The 14,681-nt window shown below is 50.4% G+C and overlaps 4 protein-coding genes across 4 annotated transcripts; 2 read left to right on the top strand and 2 right to left on the bottom strand.

The window, feature by feature from the left end:
* Nucleotides 1-20: 20 nt before the first annotated feature.
* KY384_005187 (uncharacterized protein) lies at nucleotides 21-1,784 on the bottom strand (the record flags this gene model as incomplete). The annotated part of the gene is made up of 1 exon (XM_044813688.1): nucleotides 21-1,784. The coding sequence occupies one exon, from the start codon at nucleotides 1,782-1,784 to the stop codon at nucleotides 21-23; it is 1,764 nt and encodes a 587-aa protein (XP_044668989.1).
* A 398-nt stretch (nucleotides 1,785-2,182) lies between these two features.
* KY384_005186 (uncharacterized protein) lies at nucleotides 2,183-4,204 on the top strand (the record flags this gene model as incomplete). The annotated part of the gene is made up of 4 exons (XM_044813687.1): nucleotides 2,183-2,195; nucleotides 2,326-2,825; nucleotides 2,870-4,012; nucleotides 4,151-4,204. 4 exons carry the CDS (start codon nucleotides 2,183-2,185, stop codon nucleotides 4,202-4,204), a joined length of 1,710 nt encoding a protein of 569 aa, XP_044668988.1.
* Nucleotides 4,205-4,631: 427 nt separating this feature from the next.
* On the bottom strand, nucleotides 4,632-9,385 carry KY384_005185 (uncharacterized protein; the record flags this gene model as incomplete). The annotated part of the gene is made up of 3 exons (XM_044813686.1): nucleotides 4,632-7,767; nucleotides 7,820-7,929; nucleotides 7,982-9,385. The coding sequence occupies 3 exons, from the start codon at nucleotides 9,383-9,385 to the stop codon at nucleotides 4,632-4,634; spliced, it is 4,650 nt and encodes a 1,549-aa protein (XP_044668987.1).
* Nucleotides 9,386-11,787: 2,402 nt separating this feature from the next.
* On the top strand, nucleotides 11,788-13,337 carry KY384_005184 (uncharacterized protein; the record flags this gene model as incomplete). Its single annotated transcript, XM_044813685.1, has 2 exons — nucleotides 11,788-11,833; nucleotides 11,881-13,337. 2 exons carry the CDS (start codon nucleotides 11,788-11,790, stop codon nucleotides 13,335-13,337), a joined length of 1,503 nt encoding a protein of 500 aa, XP_044668986.1.
* Nucleotides 13,338-14,681: the final 1,344 nt, after the last annotated feature.

Genomic DNA, 14,681 nt, shown 5'->3' with positions numbered 1-14,681 from the left:
CGTCGAAAGATCTCATTGAGCTAGTTAAGAATGCGAGATCGATCGATGTCAGTGAAATAGAGTTGGACTTTCCAGTGCCTGGGAAGATCATATTCAGAGTTGTCGCGCGAGAGTGCGATCCATAGACAGCGAAGTCTTTCTCCTATATGTACCGAGCACCGAGCCCCATGTCCGATTAATCGCTCAGAAACGAGTTCTTCAGAGCCTTCTGTAAGTTTGATGTCGATTTCAAAAGTTTTGATGTGGTCAGAGAATTTGGAAGTAGGTCGGGACCAAAGACCACGCGCCCGCCATGCAAGACCCAGCTCAAAATTTTCTAATCGAGTCAGGAATTTAACAACGGTAACGGGCTCCTCCTGTTCACCACAAAATCTTGAGCTACTTTGTGCCTTGTAGACATTCTCCACCTTTTTCAACGGAATTTCTAGATTACACGAGCTAATTACGGTCCATTCATATCCAGATTCTGCAGGTGTTCTTCCTTGGGACCCGATTTCGATCACCAAGGAAGCCTTTTCGTCGCCTTGTTTTCGTACCAGTGCCGGTCTATTTAGCGGATATTCCTGAAAATTGAAACTGACGACTCTCGGAGTTTGCAATTTTATATGGAACATTCGGCGGTGAAAATCGGAAACACGCGATATAGTTTTGCGGTCGAAAGCCTCCAAAAAGAGACTCCCACACCGAAAAATGTGCGTAGAATGGACAGATAATAGCAACTTGATTGGTGCTCTTAGGTCTCGTCGACGCGCGCAAGCCAAAGGGGCTTCATAATAGTGCTTGCAGGCTCCTTCAGGCACATAATCCAGCTGACGAGGATAGTCCAGCTGACGAGGGTCGACAAGCTTGCAATAGAGGTGCATGGCTAGTCCCTGATTATTCAAGGAATAAGGTTCCCGCGCCATTTGGGGGATGTCAATCTTGACGATATCCCCTGAGCGATCGAATTCTTTCGGGGAGACAGCTAGCATACCACACGTCGCTCCCTTGTCACAACGATCATTGGGGCCTGGTCGAAAAAGCGTGGATCTGTCTGATGATTGGATACTAAATTCTTCCCAGGCGAAGATCGACTCATCTGGGTCTGACCTTATGATCTCCTCTTGTAATCTCTTGAATGCTTTCTGACCCTCGCCGTAAATCAACGGCATATTGACATTGAATAGACCAAGAAGACAGTAGGCTTCATCCTTCACCCTGGTTGTCGTCCTTGCAGCCGCCCAAGACATTTTCGCAGCCACACTTGCGTCATCAAGGCCTCCGCCAGATGTAAGGAGGTACCGCTTCTCTATCGTGGTGATCTTACTGATGTTTTCAGCAAGACTCCGCTTATTCCCAATCTCTATCCAGTTTCGGTCATAGAAGGTTACGTTGTCAGGTGCAAGGAGCTCTTGTAACGTCCATCCTCTCTCAAACCATCTACTGGAAGCAAATCTTTTAGGAAAGTCCGAATGAAGGTCAATATCCGCTAGGTAAACGAAGCAGACTCGAGCGTTTCTGTACCAATGAAACATTGAGTTGATTGCCTCAGAGAGCTCGGCACTGCTGGTTTTGTCGATGCAGCATGTATCAGCCCAGCAGTAGGGCAATCCTTCGGAGTTCGCCAAATTGCAACATTCGCGAACTTTTCTATATCCTGAAAGTAACAGAGACTCAGGCTTTGTAAAGTCTTGGAAGGAGACTTCTTCCCCTTCCAGCCATGTATGAGAAAGAATAGCATACTTTGGCTTCATTCGACCAACAACGTCATAGAATTCGAGAGTAGATGTGTTGAGGAGGCGCATCTTGCAGCATGATCTGAAGACCAGTAAACGCTTCCTCTTGCAAAGTCTCAGATTGAAGTCAAGCTTTAAAGAGTGCACCTCTTCGGCGTGTGTGATGTCAATTCCTCTAGGTCCTGAATACCTGTCTGGCAATTTTCATAAGTCTCGCAATGGAACCTTCCCCAAAAACGAGAATCAGGTCGAGAGGGCGCCCCAAAGCAACCACCCTTACGCTAGCCAAAAGGATAGAGAAGCTTCTAGAGATATTTGATCAAGTACACCTCATAAAAGGCTCTGACGTTGCGTAACCTACGCTTTACTACAACACACGCGACACTTGACTTATTTAGAGACACCTTCTAGTTTCGACCGGGATCATGGCTTTGCGCTGCAGGCTGACCAATTCTGGACCATAAAGCATGACAATTATCGGTGTTCGCAAGAGCCGCCTTTACCTCATGGACGGGCAAGTCAATGTAGACCCTATCATGCTAGGGTTATAGCAGTACATAATGTTCTCACAGAGGTCTCGAACTGTACATTGGACGCTGCTTAGAGATAGGAAGCAAGAAGTCTATTGAGACATTCCCAACAGACAAGGCTATCGAAGATGCCAAGGATCTTAGGGCTGAGCCTGGCTTTGGACTATCTTACGTCTGCTCTACCCATACATCATTTCCGTCCCAATATCTAAAGATGACGAAGTGGAAGAGCAACGATGATCGCCTCCGGGCGGCAAATCTTGAAACGTTAAGCGATGCACTCGGGGTCATCAATGTAAACGGGGAAGCACAGGTGAAGCAATTGCGACATGATATTCGAAAAAAGATTCTCAGCGGCCATTCAAAACGTCTGGGAGAGGAGGCAAACCAGCGAGAAGAGGACGCCCACGAAAATGACCCGGCATCCTATGCCCAGCCTTTTATAGACTTCATCAACAAGAACCCCACCGTCTACCATGCAGTCGAAGCTGCTGCTAAACAGCTCCGATCGAAAGGATTCACAGAACTCTCAGAACGCGACGCTTGGGACTCCAAGCTAGAAAAAGGAGGCAAATATTTCGTCGAGCGCAACGGAAGCAGCATTGTTGCATTTACAATTGGCAGCGATTACAAGCCCGGAAACGGGGCCAGCATAATCGCCACGCATATCGATGCCTTGACTGTTCGCTTGAAGCCCATCTCCTCCCTCCCTACCAAGGGGGTTACGTACAATTAGGTGTCGCCCCATACGCAGGGGGCCTAAATGGAACGTGGTGGGACCGCGACTTGGGCGTCGCTGGCCGCGTCCTCGTTCGCGATGCCAAAACCGGCAAAATCTCCACAAAGCTCGTAAACCTAGACTGGCCCATCGCTCGCATCCCAACCCTCGCCCCGCACTTCGGACAAGCAGCGAACCTGGATCGTGCGAACAAAGAGACGGAAATGGTACCCATAATTGGTCTGGACCATCCCACCGCTGCCAGCTCTGCCCCCTCCACCACTACCAACAGCAGCGGCGGCGGACCTACCACATTCACCTCCACCCAGCCGCAGCGCCTCGTCTCCCACATAACGAACGCCCTTTCCCTCTCCCCTTCCCAAATCCTAAATTGGGATCTCGAGCTCTACGACACGCAGCCCGCAACGCTCGGCGGGCTCGACCGCGACCTAATCTTCGCCGGCCGCATAGACGACAAGCTATGCTCCTTCAGCGCGCTCGCCGCTCTCCTCGCCTCCTCCCCCTCCAGCTCGCCCAATAGCCTCCGCGTAGTCGCCTGCTTCGACAACGAAGAAATCGGCTCCCTAACCCGACAGGGTGCGCACTCCAACCTGCTCCCCGACGTTCTCTCACGAATCACGTCTTCCCTCGCCGGCACAGCTTACACGCCCGACATCCAATCCCAGCTCTACGCAAATTCCTTCCTCATCTCCGCCGACGTCTCCCACGCTCTAAACCCAAATTTCACTTCCTCCTACCTGCCCTCGCACTCGCCCGCGCTAAACACCGGCGTAGCAATCCAAGCTGATCCGAACGGGCATACAACGACCGATGCCGTATCCACCGCCTTCCTGCAGCGCATAGCTGCGAAGACGAGTCCGCCGTGTGTTTTGCAGACGTTCCAGATCAGGAATGATAGTCGGAGTGGGGGGACGGTGGGGCCGATGTTGAGTAGTGGGATGGGGATGCGCGCGATTGATGCGGGGATGCCGCAGTTGAGTATGCATAGTATTCGCGCAACGACGGGGAGGGATGATCCTGGGTTGGGCGTGAGGTTGTTCAAGGGGTTTTTTGAGGGGTTTGAGGAGGTTGATGGGGAGTTTAAGTGAGAATTTGCGAGAGGAGGGAATTGCACCATAGCATAGCATACGAAGCGGCATTTGCATTCAATAGTCCACTACACATAGTGCGCCGAAAGCATTCCTTACTGCATGAAAAGACCAAATAACATAACCTCATAGCCAAACACCCACTGATAGAGAAATTATATTGTATATTATATGCTCATGGGTATCGCTCACACACCCCAAGTCCATTATGCGACAAATAGCCAGCCAGCCAGACAGATAGACAGACAACAAGGGAGAGCGTCAGCTTTACTGACCCACTCCAACGACCCAAAGCCATATATCCAAACGCCAGATCCTACCCGAGCCCAAACCCAAACCCTAGTATTCACAATAGAAAGAGAGGAAAATGTAAATGTACAAAGGAACCTCCTTCTAAACGTCGCAGAAAATGCGGTAAATGCATTCCTCCTCTCATGGTCATAGCCAGCCGGTCAGTCGATAAGTAACGGAGATCGCTACACCAAGCGCGTGAATGCACCCCGAATGCCCCCACCCCACCCCGCCCCGCCCCTGCCTTCAAGCACACACACACATATATTCACAAAGAAGCTCCCCGTCCTCTACTCCCAAGCGCACCATTATCCCTCAAAAACTCCACCGCCACGCGATCGCCGCCCGAAGCCGCAACATCCATCCAATGCAGCACGACAGCAAAAGTCCTCGGATCGAGAGCGCCACCACCTCCACCGCCACCGCCACCGCCAAACCCGCTGCTCTCAGCAGCCATGGTGCCGAAGACATCTTTGCCTTTACTGAAGGGTCTAGTAACCCTCTTAATGAGGCCCGGGTGCGTGAGGTAGAACAGCGCCAGCTCCCGGGCGGCGGCGGGGTTGCCTTCCTTAGCTGCTGTGAGGTAGAGCTCAGCTGCGTCTTTTAGGCTTGTTTTCGCGAGCCATGGTTCGTCTTGGGTGTCTGTGGATGTGAGGGTTTGGGGCGGGTGTTTGGCGTTTGCGTTGAGATGGTAGTCTGTTATTTTGCTGGCGCGGGCGATGATGGTGTTGTCGAGGATGTCTTCTTTGAGCGCCATGGCGGCGAGGGCGGTGTCCCAGAATGCTTTTCCCCGTGCGGTGTGGTCGAGGATGGAAGAGGGGGTGAAGGCGGCGATGTATTGGAGGTCGAGATAGAGGGTTCGCGGGCGGAGGGTTGGGTCTTGTAGGATCCCGAGGAGGGCTGTGACGATGGTGTCAGCACCGAGGGGTGACTGTTGCGAGGTGGAGAGTAGGAAGGAGGGTGGAAGAGGTGAGCGCTGGTGTTGACGTTTCATGGTGTTCTCGCGGCGTTCTGTGCAATTTGCGATGACTTCTTCGAGGGAAGTGGCCTTGGTGCGGGGAACGGTCTTGTTGAGGCTTGGGGCTGGTTTGTCGATTGTGTGTGAATGATAGGATAATGAAGAAGGCGAAAGATCAAGATTGTTGTATTGGATGGAATTCATGACCATGTCCTCGAGCTCATACAGCATTTGAAGCTTTGTCTCTGGGTTCCTGCTGAGTGACATTTTGCGCAGCAGAGTCGAGTACGCGTTCGTGAAATCGAAGGAGTCTTCATGAACATTGCCTTTTCCAGCCTCTTCCCCAGATTTGCGCAGACTGTCAGTAGGCACCTGATCCCGAAAGACATTGGTCGGCTCTTTTCCATGTTCCGAAAATCGATCATTGGGCTCTACTGCTCGAGGCTTGGGCGTATTAGCATCGGCTTTTTCGCTCTTGGCTGAATCTTGTACTTGTGTTGCCGCTCGATTGATCCATGCGTCAGTTTCGCTGCCGAGTGGCCACAGTAGGTACCCAAGATCGCTGATGAGGAGGGGAAGAACCTTCTTCTTCAGGCCCTCAACAAAATCCACTTTGGACTTTGATACCACTTCAGGCCTACCAGGCGACGTAGCACTAAAGGAGTCACTTATTCTTGGTGACAAAGGCGTGGTTGGTGGAGAAAGGTGGCCGAAAGCTTGACTTGGTGGAAGCGAAGGAGGTAGGTACCTTGGCCCGCCAACAGGAGGCATCTGGAACATTTGCTGCTGTGGGAGACTAGTATTTGCATATTCTCCACTTGGAGCCATCAGACCGTTAATCCGAGAATCCATCGTGCTTCGCGTAGGAGATCGTAGGTTTGAGGGATCATGCGCCCACGGCATCGGGGTCAAAGGAGAAGGGGAGTAGCTAGACAAGCTGGACTGACGAGGTCGTGTGTCCAAGCCAGCTTTCTCACGTCGAAATAGGTGGCTTGACCATAATATAGGACTTTCTAGGAGGTTCATGCCCACAAGCTTATTTAGTGTCTTTTGGACCTCGAAACAGAACCTGTGGAGCCGTTCTTCCCCTTTGCAGAAATTCTCGATACTATTCTTGGTCAGCCATTTTGAGCTCATCTGTATTTGATCATCCCCGAGTTTGATCAATCCACCATGGTCCGTTGGTGCAACCATAGCTTCCAAGGCCTGCCTGTCAGCTCGGTCGTATGGTGCGGTTCCCCGAAGCCGTTGGCGAGCCCAGTGTGCAAGTCCTCCTGCCTGCTTCGGCTTTTTCGGATTGGCCATAGCTCGAAGCGCTTTCGTCACACGTAGCGCATCTTCGTAGGGAGCTGAATTCTTGACGTCTGAAGAATACCACATCTTAGTCCGAAGATCTTTGCGATCCTGCTCGAAGGTTCCCAGAGTGGTATCTTCAGCCCTTTTCCGGGCGGTCAGAAGGCTCATGCTGGACTGCAATTGCTCCCTTTGCTTCGTAAGGACTTGAGTTCGATGTTGCAGGAAATTTGCTAGATTATGAGTAAGATCTCCGTAGAATGACCCGGATTTATCAATCCTCTGCAGATGGTCGTAAGTCTTGAGAGCCCGCCACCATTTGTGGGCCTCCGCAAAATCATGGGTTGCCTTTGCAATTGCAAGTCGCTGTTCCACTAGATATCTAATATTGGCATCATGCTTTGAAGCACCGGAGTGAAAAGCCCAGTTCGGCTGCAACAAGGCCAGTAAAGCCTTCGTCAGATCTTTGATCTGCTGTTCTGATCCGCTGAACGCTCGAGCTTCCTCGGTATCATATAAAGCTTCAGGTAATGCAGGAGGCCCAATCATCACATCAATCTTTTGCGCTAATTGCGAGTTGGCGGACGCAATGTCGAAGAATGTCCAATCTTGAGTCCTAGGATCCGCAATGGAATTCACCCGCCCCTTGGACAAACCTCTCAAATGTTGCGAGATGCTCTCAAGACTCTTGGCAGGAAATGCTCGGCTGTTCATCGCATTCCTTGGAACGTTTTCTGTTTGGCCTAGTGTATAAGACCCGTCACCTTTCTGGTCCAAGATCATTGGAGTCGGTCCATCTCCAATGAGGGTACCATCAGTTGAAGACGATTCAGCATACTTACGATCCGGGAGAAAGTCTCCAGATGCGCTTACGGCTTGTATCTCAGGTTTGAGAGTTGTTGAGCTGGCCTTGGATGACGAATCCTCGGAAAGGGTGACGGCTGATTCGGACCTTGTGACTTCCTCAGGAGGACGGAGGGTCTCGACAAGGGTTATAATGTCCCAATGATTCAGCACCAATTGACCAGGATGTAAAGTACCGGCGTTGGATGTATCTATGGCAGAAGTATAATATGCGGGATCAGGAGGTTCAAAGTAATCCACAATCTGCCAGACTTGATCTTGGACCTCAGGAAGTATGAAACTCAGACTGCTACTACTTTACTGTTAGTGCTAATTCATAAAAGCAAGCTCATGGGTTGTACCTTGGTGCTAGGACCGAGAAAACTTGCGATTGCAAGCGCAGGGCAAGCTCCTTGAGTATTGACATTCGAGCACTTTGACCGATGTGATAATCTAGCAAAGACCCTCGCACCTAGATATTTGCCTCAGTCATGTTATCAAACGTAATCCAAACCAGTTCTTACCTCAGGATACACTATTAAACTTGTCAGAAAGCTTGCGAAGTACCATCTTGAGACGATGAATTTCTTTGCCAGTTCCCTCATTTGCTTGTCATGAATCCGACGCAGGGTCGCGTGAATGAGATCTAGGACACCCTGTGGGACAATTGCAGCAGAATTAGAGGTCTCGGTCAAAAGGCTCAACAGCCTACTGGTATACTTGTCGAAAAATTCTGCGACAGCAATAGCATGGCTCGCTCTGTCAGGTTCAAGGAAATCCGCCTTTTCCGAAAATTCTATGGTGGGAGGATCCAGAAGAAACCAGCCTTCAGCCAAGACCTCCTGGAGATATGATTCTATTTTGGGGAGCAGTATCCAATGTCCGGTATCAACGAAGGAGTCGAGCGTAGCAATGGCAAATTCTTCGCTACCCAACTTGCCACCCATCATCACAGAAGCGCACGTGCTGGCCCAGACCTCCGTCCGTAGGCGATGTTCTCCAGAATTCCATGGTGCGGAAGAATCGAATATGCCATGAAGCAGAATGTAAAAGGGGTCATGGGTATGGAAGAGATCAATGTTGTCCATACGGCGAGATAATTTCATCATCTGGCTGTCACGGCTCCAGGCCTGGGTCCTTCCATGTGAATGGTTGGAAAGCACAGAAAGATCAACACCAGCAGGGTGATAGCAGGAAGTCAGCCTCGCAAGGTCGGGTGGTGGCAAGTTGACAATGAGGCTAGCAAGATAGTCCTCCTCCAAACGTAATCTATTGAGGAAAGCCGTAATGGATGCTTGATCCTCGAAAGACAGCTCATGCAGGGGCCCGACATCATTGCCAGAATCTAGGGGATTCTCCACAGTTGGCTCTCCTGCTGCGGATATTTCTCTCAGAGAGTCACATTTGGATATCAGTCGTTCTGAGGCTTCAAAAAGCCCCGTGAAACCAGCTTGATCGTCGCCCTTATATTGGTCGATCATGTTGCCGTATGCTATTCCCAGTGTATTTTTTAGCCTTCGGTTGATCCCATTTGATAAACTGAGATGCCTTGATTCTGCTTGAAGAAGTCTTGCGTGGTAAATTTCATTTTGTTCCTCCGTCGCCAGCTGCGTCAGTCGATCAAGCGGGATTGGTATTGTCACAGGCGGGGACGTGAGCTTCTCTTCTAGTCTTGGCTTATCATCAGAAATATTTTGGGCAAGTTCTTCGAAGTGCGGATCCGAACGCTTAATATCGGGCGTGGGCGAGCTGGAGGGTTTAGGAGTTTCCTTTTTCCTTTCCTCAATATCGTAAGTGTCTTGTGCCGAGGATGATCTTGAAGGAGGCAAAGGGATTTTGAGCTCGATGGGTATATCGTTTGCATCTTGAGGATCGAGAGGAGAGGCAGTAAGGGAGGTTCTCGTCGATGCATCCGAGGTGATGGGCATAATAGAGGAAGCTAGAGCTACTTGTAGTCAGCACCACCGTTCCTTTCCCGCGCTCAGAAGCCAGAGGGATGAGAGCGGATGTGGTTCTCTTTCGTGAGGGAAGATATTCTCACAAGATAGACTCCTCTGATGTCCATGCGTCGGATAGCTATGGTCCATGCTTTCTATCATTGCCATCTAATGCCCGTACAGATGTGGGCACAGATGATGACCAGGTCAAAGCGCCTTCGTTTAGACATTGAATCTCCTACATTGATCGCCGGCGTAGCGATGGGTATCTGGCAGGAGGGTCTCAGTCGTGGGTGGAAGGGGGCTCCGCAGCGCGAAAGCCGTTCCAAAGTGAGAGGGATTGCGCTACGATCTTGCTCCTGCGTCGCGATGATGGTCTCAGGTGGAGAGGCAGGCAATGGAAGATGATGTGTCGGTGGGCTATGGGAGATGCAGGCGCAATGTAAGTACAAGTCACGCAGAGGGCTGCAGCACCCTCAAGCGAGCGGCGCTGGTGTGGATGGGAAATCTGCAGCTACAGCGCATGGAATGGGTGGCTGTTTAGCGGCAGGCGGCTTGGTGGGGTCAAGAAGAAAATAGGTTGAAGCCGACTGCGCTACTCAGTCATGTGACGAGTATGCTAGAGAAGAAAAGCAATTCAATTAATTCGAGGCAGTCGACAGAGGCTACCAGAAGCAGAGTGCTATATGTAGAGACGAGGGAGCCGCATCTGCCCGCCCAAATGAACTGACCCGACCTTCGGGGTCATGTGGGGAACGTAGATAGTAGGAGAAATGCTGCTGATGTCAGAACGCTATTAATTTCCTGGCTTTATGCTAAACCGATATCATAGTAGTGATGGATATAGTGCTAGATTCGCAATTTCCCTGGGCAAAGGTGTTGGGCTCATCGCACAGAAGGCCCAGGACGTCTTTGACCGTAGATTGAGCCATCATCTGTCTTCCTTGTGTGCAATATCTCAATTGACCTTCACGCGGAAACGGGCACTTGGGATCCCTTAGAGCCTTTACTAGAGGGTCCGTGACAGCGGAATTTTGCAGGCACCAAGGAGAACGGAAAGATGCTGGAACTAATCGGACGATGCGCTGGCTCTGCAGGATTGCTGTGTCTCCCTCTGCTGCTCAACCAACAATGGTCCATCAAACTCTGACGGGTACTCGTCAGCTAGTCATGGTGGTCATGAAGATTGTGGAGAAAGTCGTTGGGGATGTCGTCAAGCGAGTCATTCCGCTGTCGATCTTGCTCTTCCAGAAGCATTCCTAATTCGATGATGATTGATGTGGTCTCGTTCCCTTGGCTGTGGGCCCTGCATTTTCCGCTTATTGCTTGACCTTGCAGCAAGCTCATCGCTTGATAAGGTCAGCATTATGTCATTCTTAGCCGACTTATTCACCATGTTTGGACATGAAACAGCGCGACATCAGACATGCGCTCTGTGCTACCCATCCAGGGCATTCTTGTCATGAGGCGTGAGAAATATATTACCAAATAAGAAGGGACAAGAGGGTGCCTCCCCCTATCCAGGCAGGCCAGGCAGGCCGTTCGGGTAAAGCTTCCGGCCTCGGCACGGCCCCAAAAATGAAAACAAACTCACAAGATTTACTCACCGCACCGCCTCCCACACGACCTGCAAATGACTGCCTTTACAACGCACACGACACACCTCAAACGCGACATGCAACTTCACTGAAAGACTTCACCCATCACCATTGTTTACACAGCAACCATATGACAAATAAGGACCTGCTACGTCTCGTGTCGAAGCCTGCGAAGTCTGTTTTCCCTTGCACCACCTTTCCATCTCGTCACCAAACGAGATCCTTTTATTTAAGAAGCCAGGATGCTGACCATCGTTGTCTCAACCAGGCCACGATAACACGACTCCCTAAAGAACCAAGCTACATATATTCCCCCATTTACCACCATCTACAATATCCTCGTCTCCTTAACCGGCGCGAGGATCCTCACGCTGCCAAAATTCCTTGGTTAAAGGACTTCTTCGTTCCCCTCTCCGCTCGACCTCCATAACGGTCTTCAAATTCAAAGAGATATTCATACTACACACTGCTGCTGGCTTAAGCCAGCCTCCACTACTTCCCACCTTCGTGGGCTCGCTCTCCTCACGCGAACATTGTATTGTTTGTCTGAGCGGAGGAACGTGCTTCTTCTGCCTGGGATCAGAAAGGAACTACAAAGGAATATTTTGGTATGGAGGATCTTTAGTCTCCCAGACTACGTCATTCGTTTGACTCGTGCTGATTGGAGGACGATAGGAACCTGCGGAGAGGGCTCCTTGCCAAAGTCTGCGAAGGAGATGGTCAATACTGAAATCCCGAAGAACTACACATTTAGTCCCTCGTCTTATAGTGGGACGCCTCATTTGACAATCAATCATGATGCAACAGTCGATCTTGATTCCAGCAATGCTTTCGAAGGTTAGTAAGACAGGCTCAGCTCGGATCAGCTCTTGCTCATGAAGTTTGTAGGACCTGAAAAGCTCCTAGAAGTATGGTTCAGTGCCTCTCCAACCGCTCTTCCACCTTCGGCGCCTGCAGGCTTGAAGACTGTGCCGGCTGAGACATGGAAAGAGATGCTCGAGCTTGTCAACTGCAAAGTGCTCTCCGTTGTCGAGTCTGAGCACGTAGATGCCTACCTCTTGTCGGAGTCCAGCATGTTCGTCTTCCCTCATAAGCTGATTCTCAAGACTTGTGGAACCACGACGCTATTGACTGGACTCCCTCGGATTTTGGAAATTGCGGCGACAAGTGCAAGGTTTCCACACAATGTGGCGGATTACAAGTCAGGCATAGCAACTGCAGCATACCCTTATCGTGTGTTCTATAGCCGCAAGAACTTTCTCTTCCCGGATCGACAACTTGGCCCGCACCGAAGCTGGCGTGATGAGGTTAGGTCGCTTGATAGACTTTTTCTTGGTGGAAGCGCCTACGTGATTGGGAAACTCAATGGCGAGCATTGGTACTTGTATTTGACAGAGCCAAACACCATGCTCACTCCGCCTTCTACGCCTGATCGTCGCGACAATGAGACAAGGAACCTCGACCTATCGATTTCAAGGGCGTCGTTGAGCAGCGTTGAAGACGAGGATGATGACGATGAGACTCTGGAGATTTTGATGACTGACTTGGATCCTGAAAATGCTCAGCAATTCTACCTCGACCATGCGAGTGCGGTTGCCGAAGGCCAATTCTATGAGAAAGCGCATGAGGCCCGAGTGGATGCGGAACAGCATTTGGGCAGCCTGTTAGACCTTCCAACTCAAAACAAGCCAGTTGAAGCAAATGGTGTCAAGGATGAGCTTGAGGAGGTCGATATCTTCAGCAACACATCCTCCGATCCTTGTGATCTGACCTCTTCCCACTACGAGCAATTCAGCTACCCCCAAGAGCTCATGACTGAGGGCCACAGTCTTGGCACTGTCGTCTCCGAGTCGTCTGGTCTCTCTGATATCTATCCGATTTCGAAGTATCCAGATGCCCGCGTTGACGCCTACATGTTCAACCCATGCGGCTTCTCCGCAAATGGCGTCATTCCTGCCCCGAACGGACCTGACGCGACCCACTACTTCACTGTCCACGTCACCCCTGAGCCTAACTGTTCCTACGCGTCCTTCGAGACCAATGTGCCGCCAAAACAAACGGGACGCGAGACAGCCGACGTCATCGAGCAAGTCGTAAAGATCTTCAAGCCTGGCCGCTTCACCGTGACACTGTTCGAAGGCAAGAAACACGTCGAGGATGATTACGACGAGACACCAAAGAAGAAGAGGGCTGCCAAGAAAGATAGTCGCTGGGAGACTATTCGAGGCTATCGTCGTATTGACCGCATTGTGCACGATCTGGATGGCTACGACCTTGTCTTCAAGTATTTCGAAAAGGTCGACTGGGAAGGCGGAGGCTTGCGGATTGGGGAGAAGGATTTCTGACTATATGGTCGGAAATCTATTAGCAACATTCAACAAGTCCTTTATCCCCCGGCCTTCGACGGCGCACAAGCCCAGCACCATACTCTCCTTGCGGTATCTTGACACTCGCCTCTTTTACCCTGCAACACACCTATGAATGGCCAGGAACGCCTATTTTTACTCTCATTTGCAGAAACCAGAGTCATGTCAGAGTAGAAAAGTCAGGGTAGCTAGATATCACGTATGCCCAAAAGTGCCTGTCCGTACTCGATCCGCATTCCACCTTCTTCAATCTCATGTAATCCGTTCCATATCTACAGCTGGCTCATCATTGTCATTGCCTCTTGAGCTTGAAGAAACGTGCTATTAATTGACAGTCGAATCTTGTCAAACCCTCTGTATTGTTTTGTCGCAACCATCCGACGATCTAATAGCAATTGTTCTTAGCATTCACTACACCGGAAAATACATGTTCCCAGTTGATCGCTTGCCGGTGTGGGCCGGTTTGGGCATCACCCACCATGGAAGATGGGCTGATATGGCCAAGCAGAGCCCTACGGTCCTACGGCTAGGGCCGTGTGGGCGCCCCCTTCGGCCTCTGATTTATATTAGTAAAATATACTCATACTAAGGCCACATGCCATAACGATATTATTCTACCTGGTCATTGAAAACATACAGCCAGAGAACAGGCATGCAGGACCTGCTTTGATGCAAAGCTTGAAGCTCACTGACAAGTTCTTTGGGGTTTCCAAATTCGGAGGCTGCAGCTATAATAGATTTTTTCGAAGCAATGATTGACACATATAGGTTCCGTATCAAGTGATAACAGAAATGGCAGATTCCAATCACGTGATTTCAGGTGGATACTACATTTGTACGAGCGGCACAAATGGCAGTATGAAGCGTGCAGCAATATTCCTTTGATGGTCTGTTCGAAGCTGCTACCAAATCCCCGAGACATGGATACTTCTCGTAAATCCTTGCCGGCGTTAGCTCTTGACCAACCGAAGTCTTTCATAGCACGTAGTCGGGAGCCAAAGGAGGGCGCCTTTGGGTGATGCTCGTCCAATCGGAGCCCTACAATTTGATTGGCCGTCGATGAAGGCCGCAAAGTACAGCCCCAGCCTTGGGGAATTCAGCCTGATGGAGACGTGCAATAGCCCTTCAACATATATAAGTCATGATGGAAGGATTTAATCTCTCACGTCCTATCTGATTTAAAATGTACTATTATACCTCATGACTACTGGATGGTCACTTACTGAGTCCGGGTGCTGATAGCTCTGTCCGTCCAGAACTAAGTGGCCACCGTTTCCCGCGGTCTGCACGTTGAAGGATTGTATCAAATGATTTTGAAATGTC

This window comes from Bacidia gigantensis (assembly GCF_019456465.1).
Source record: "Bacidia gigantensis strain McMullin 20006 chromosome Unknown contig_245, whole genome shotgun sequence".
Classification (NCBI taxonomy): domain Eukaryota; kingdom Fungi; phylum Ascomycota; class Lecanoromycetes; order Lecanorales; family Ramalinaceae; genus Bacidia; species Bacidia gigantensis.
This window is presented reverse-complemented; position numbering and strand designations above follow the sequence as displayed.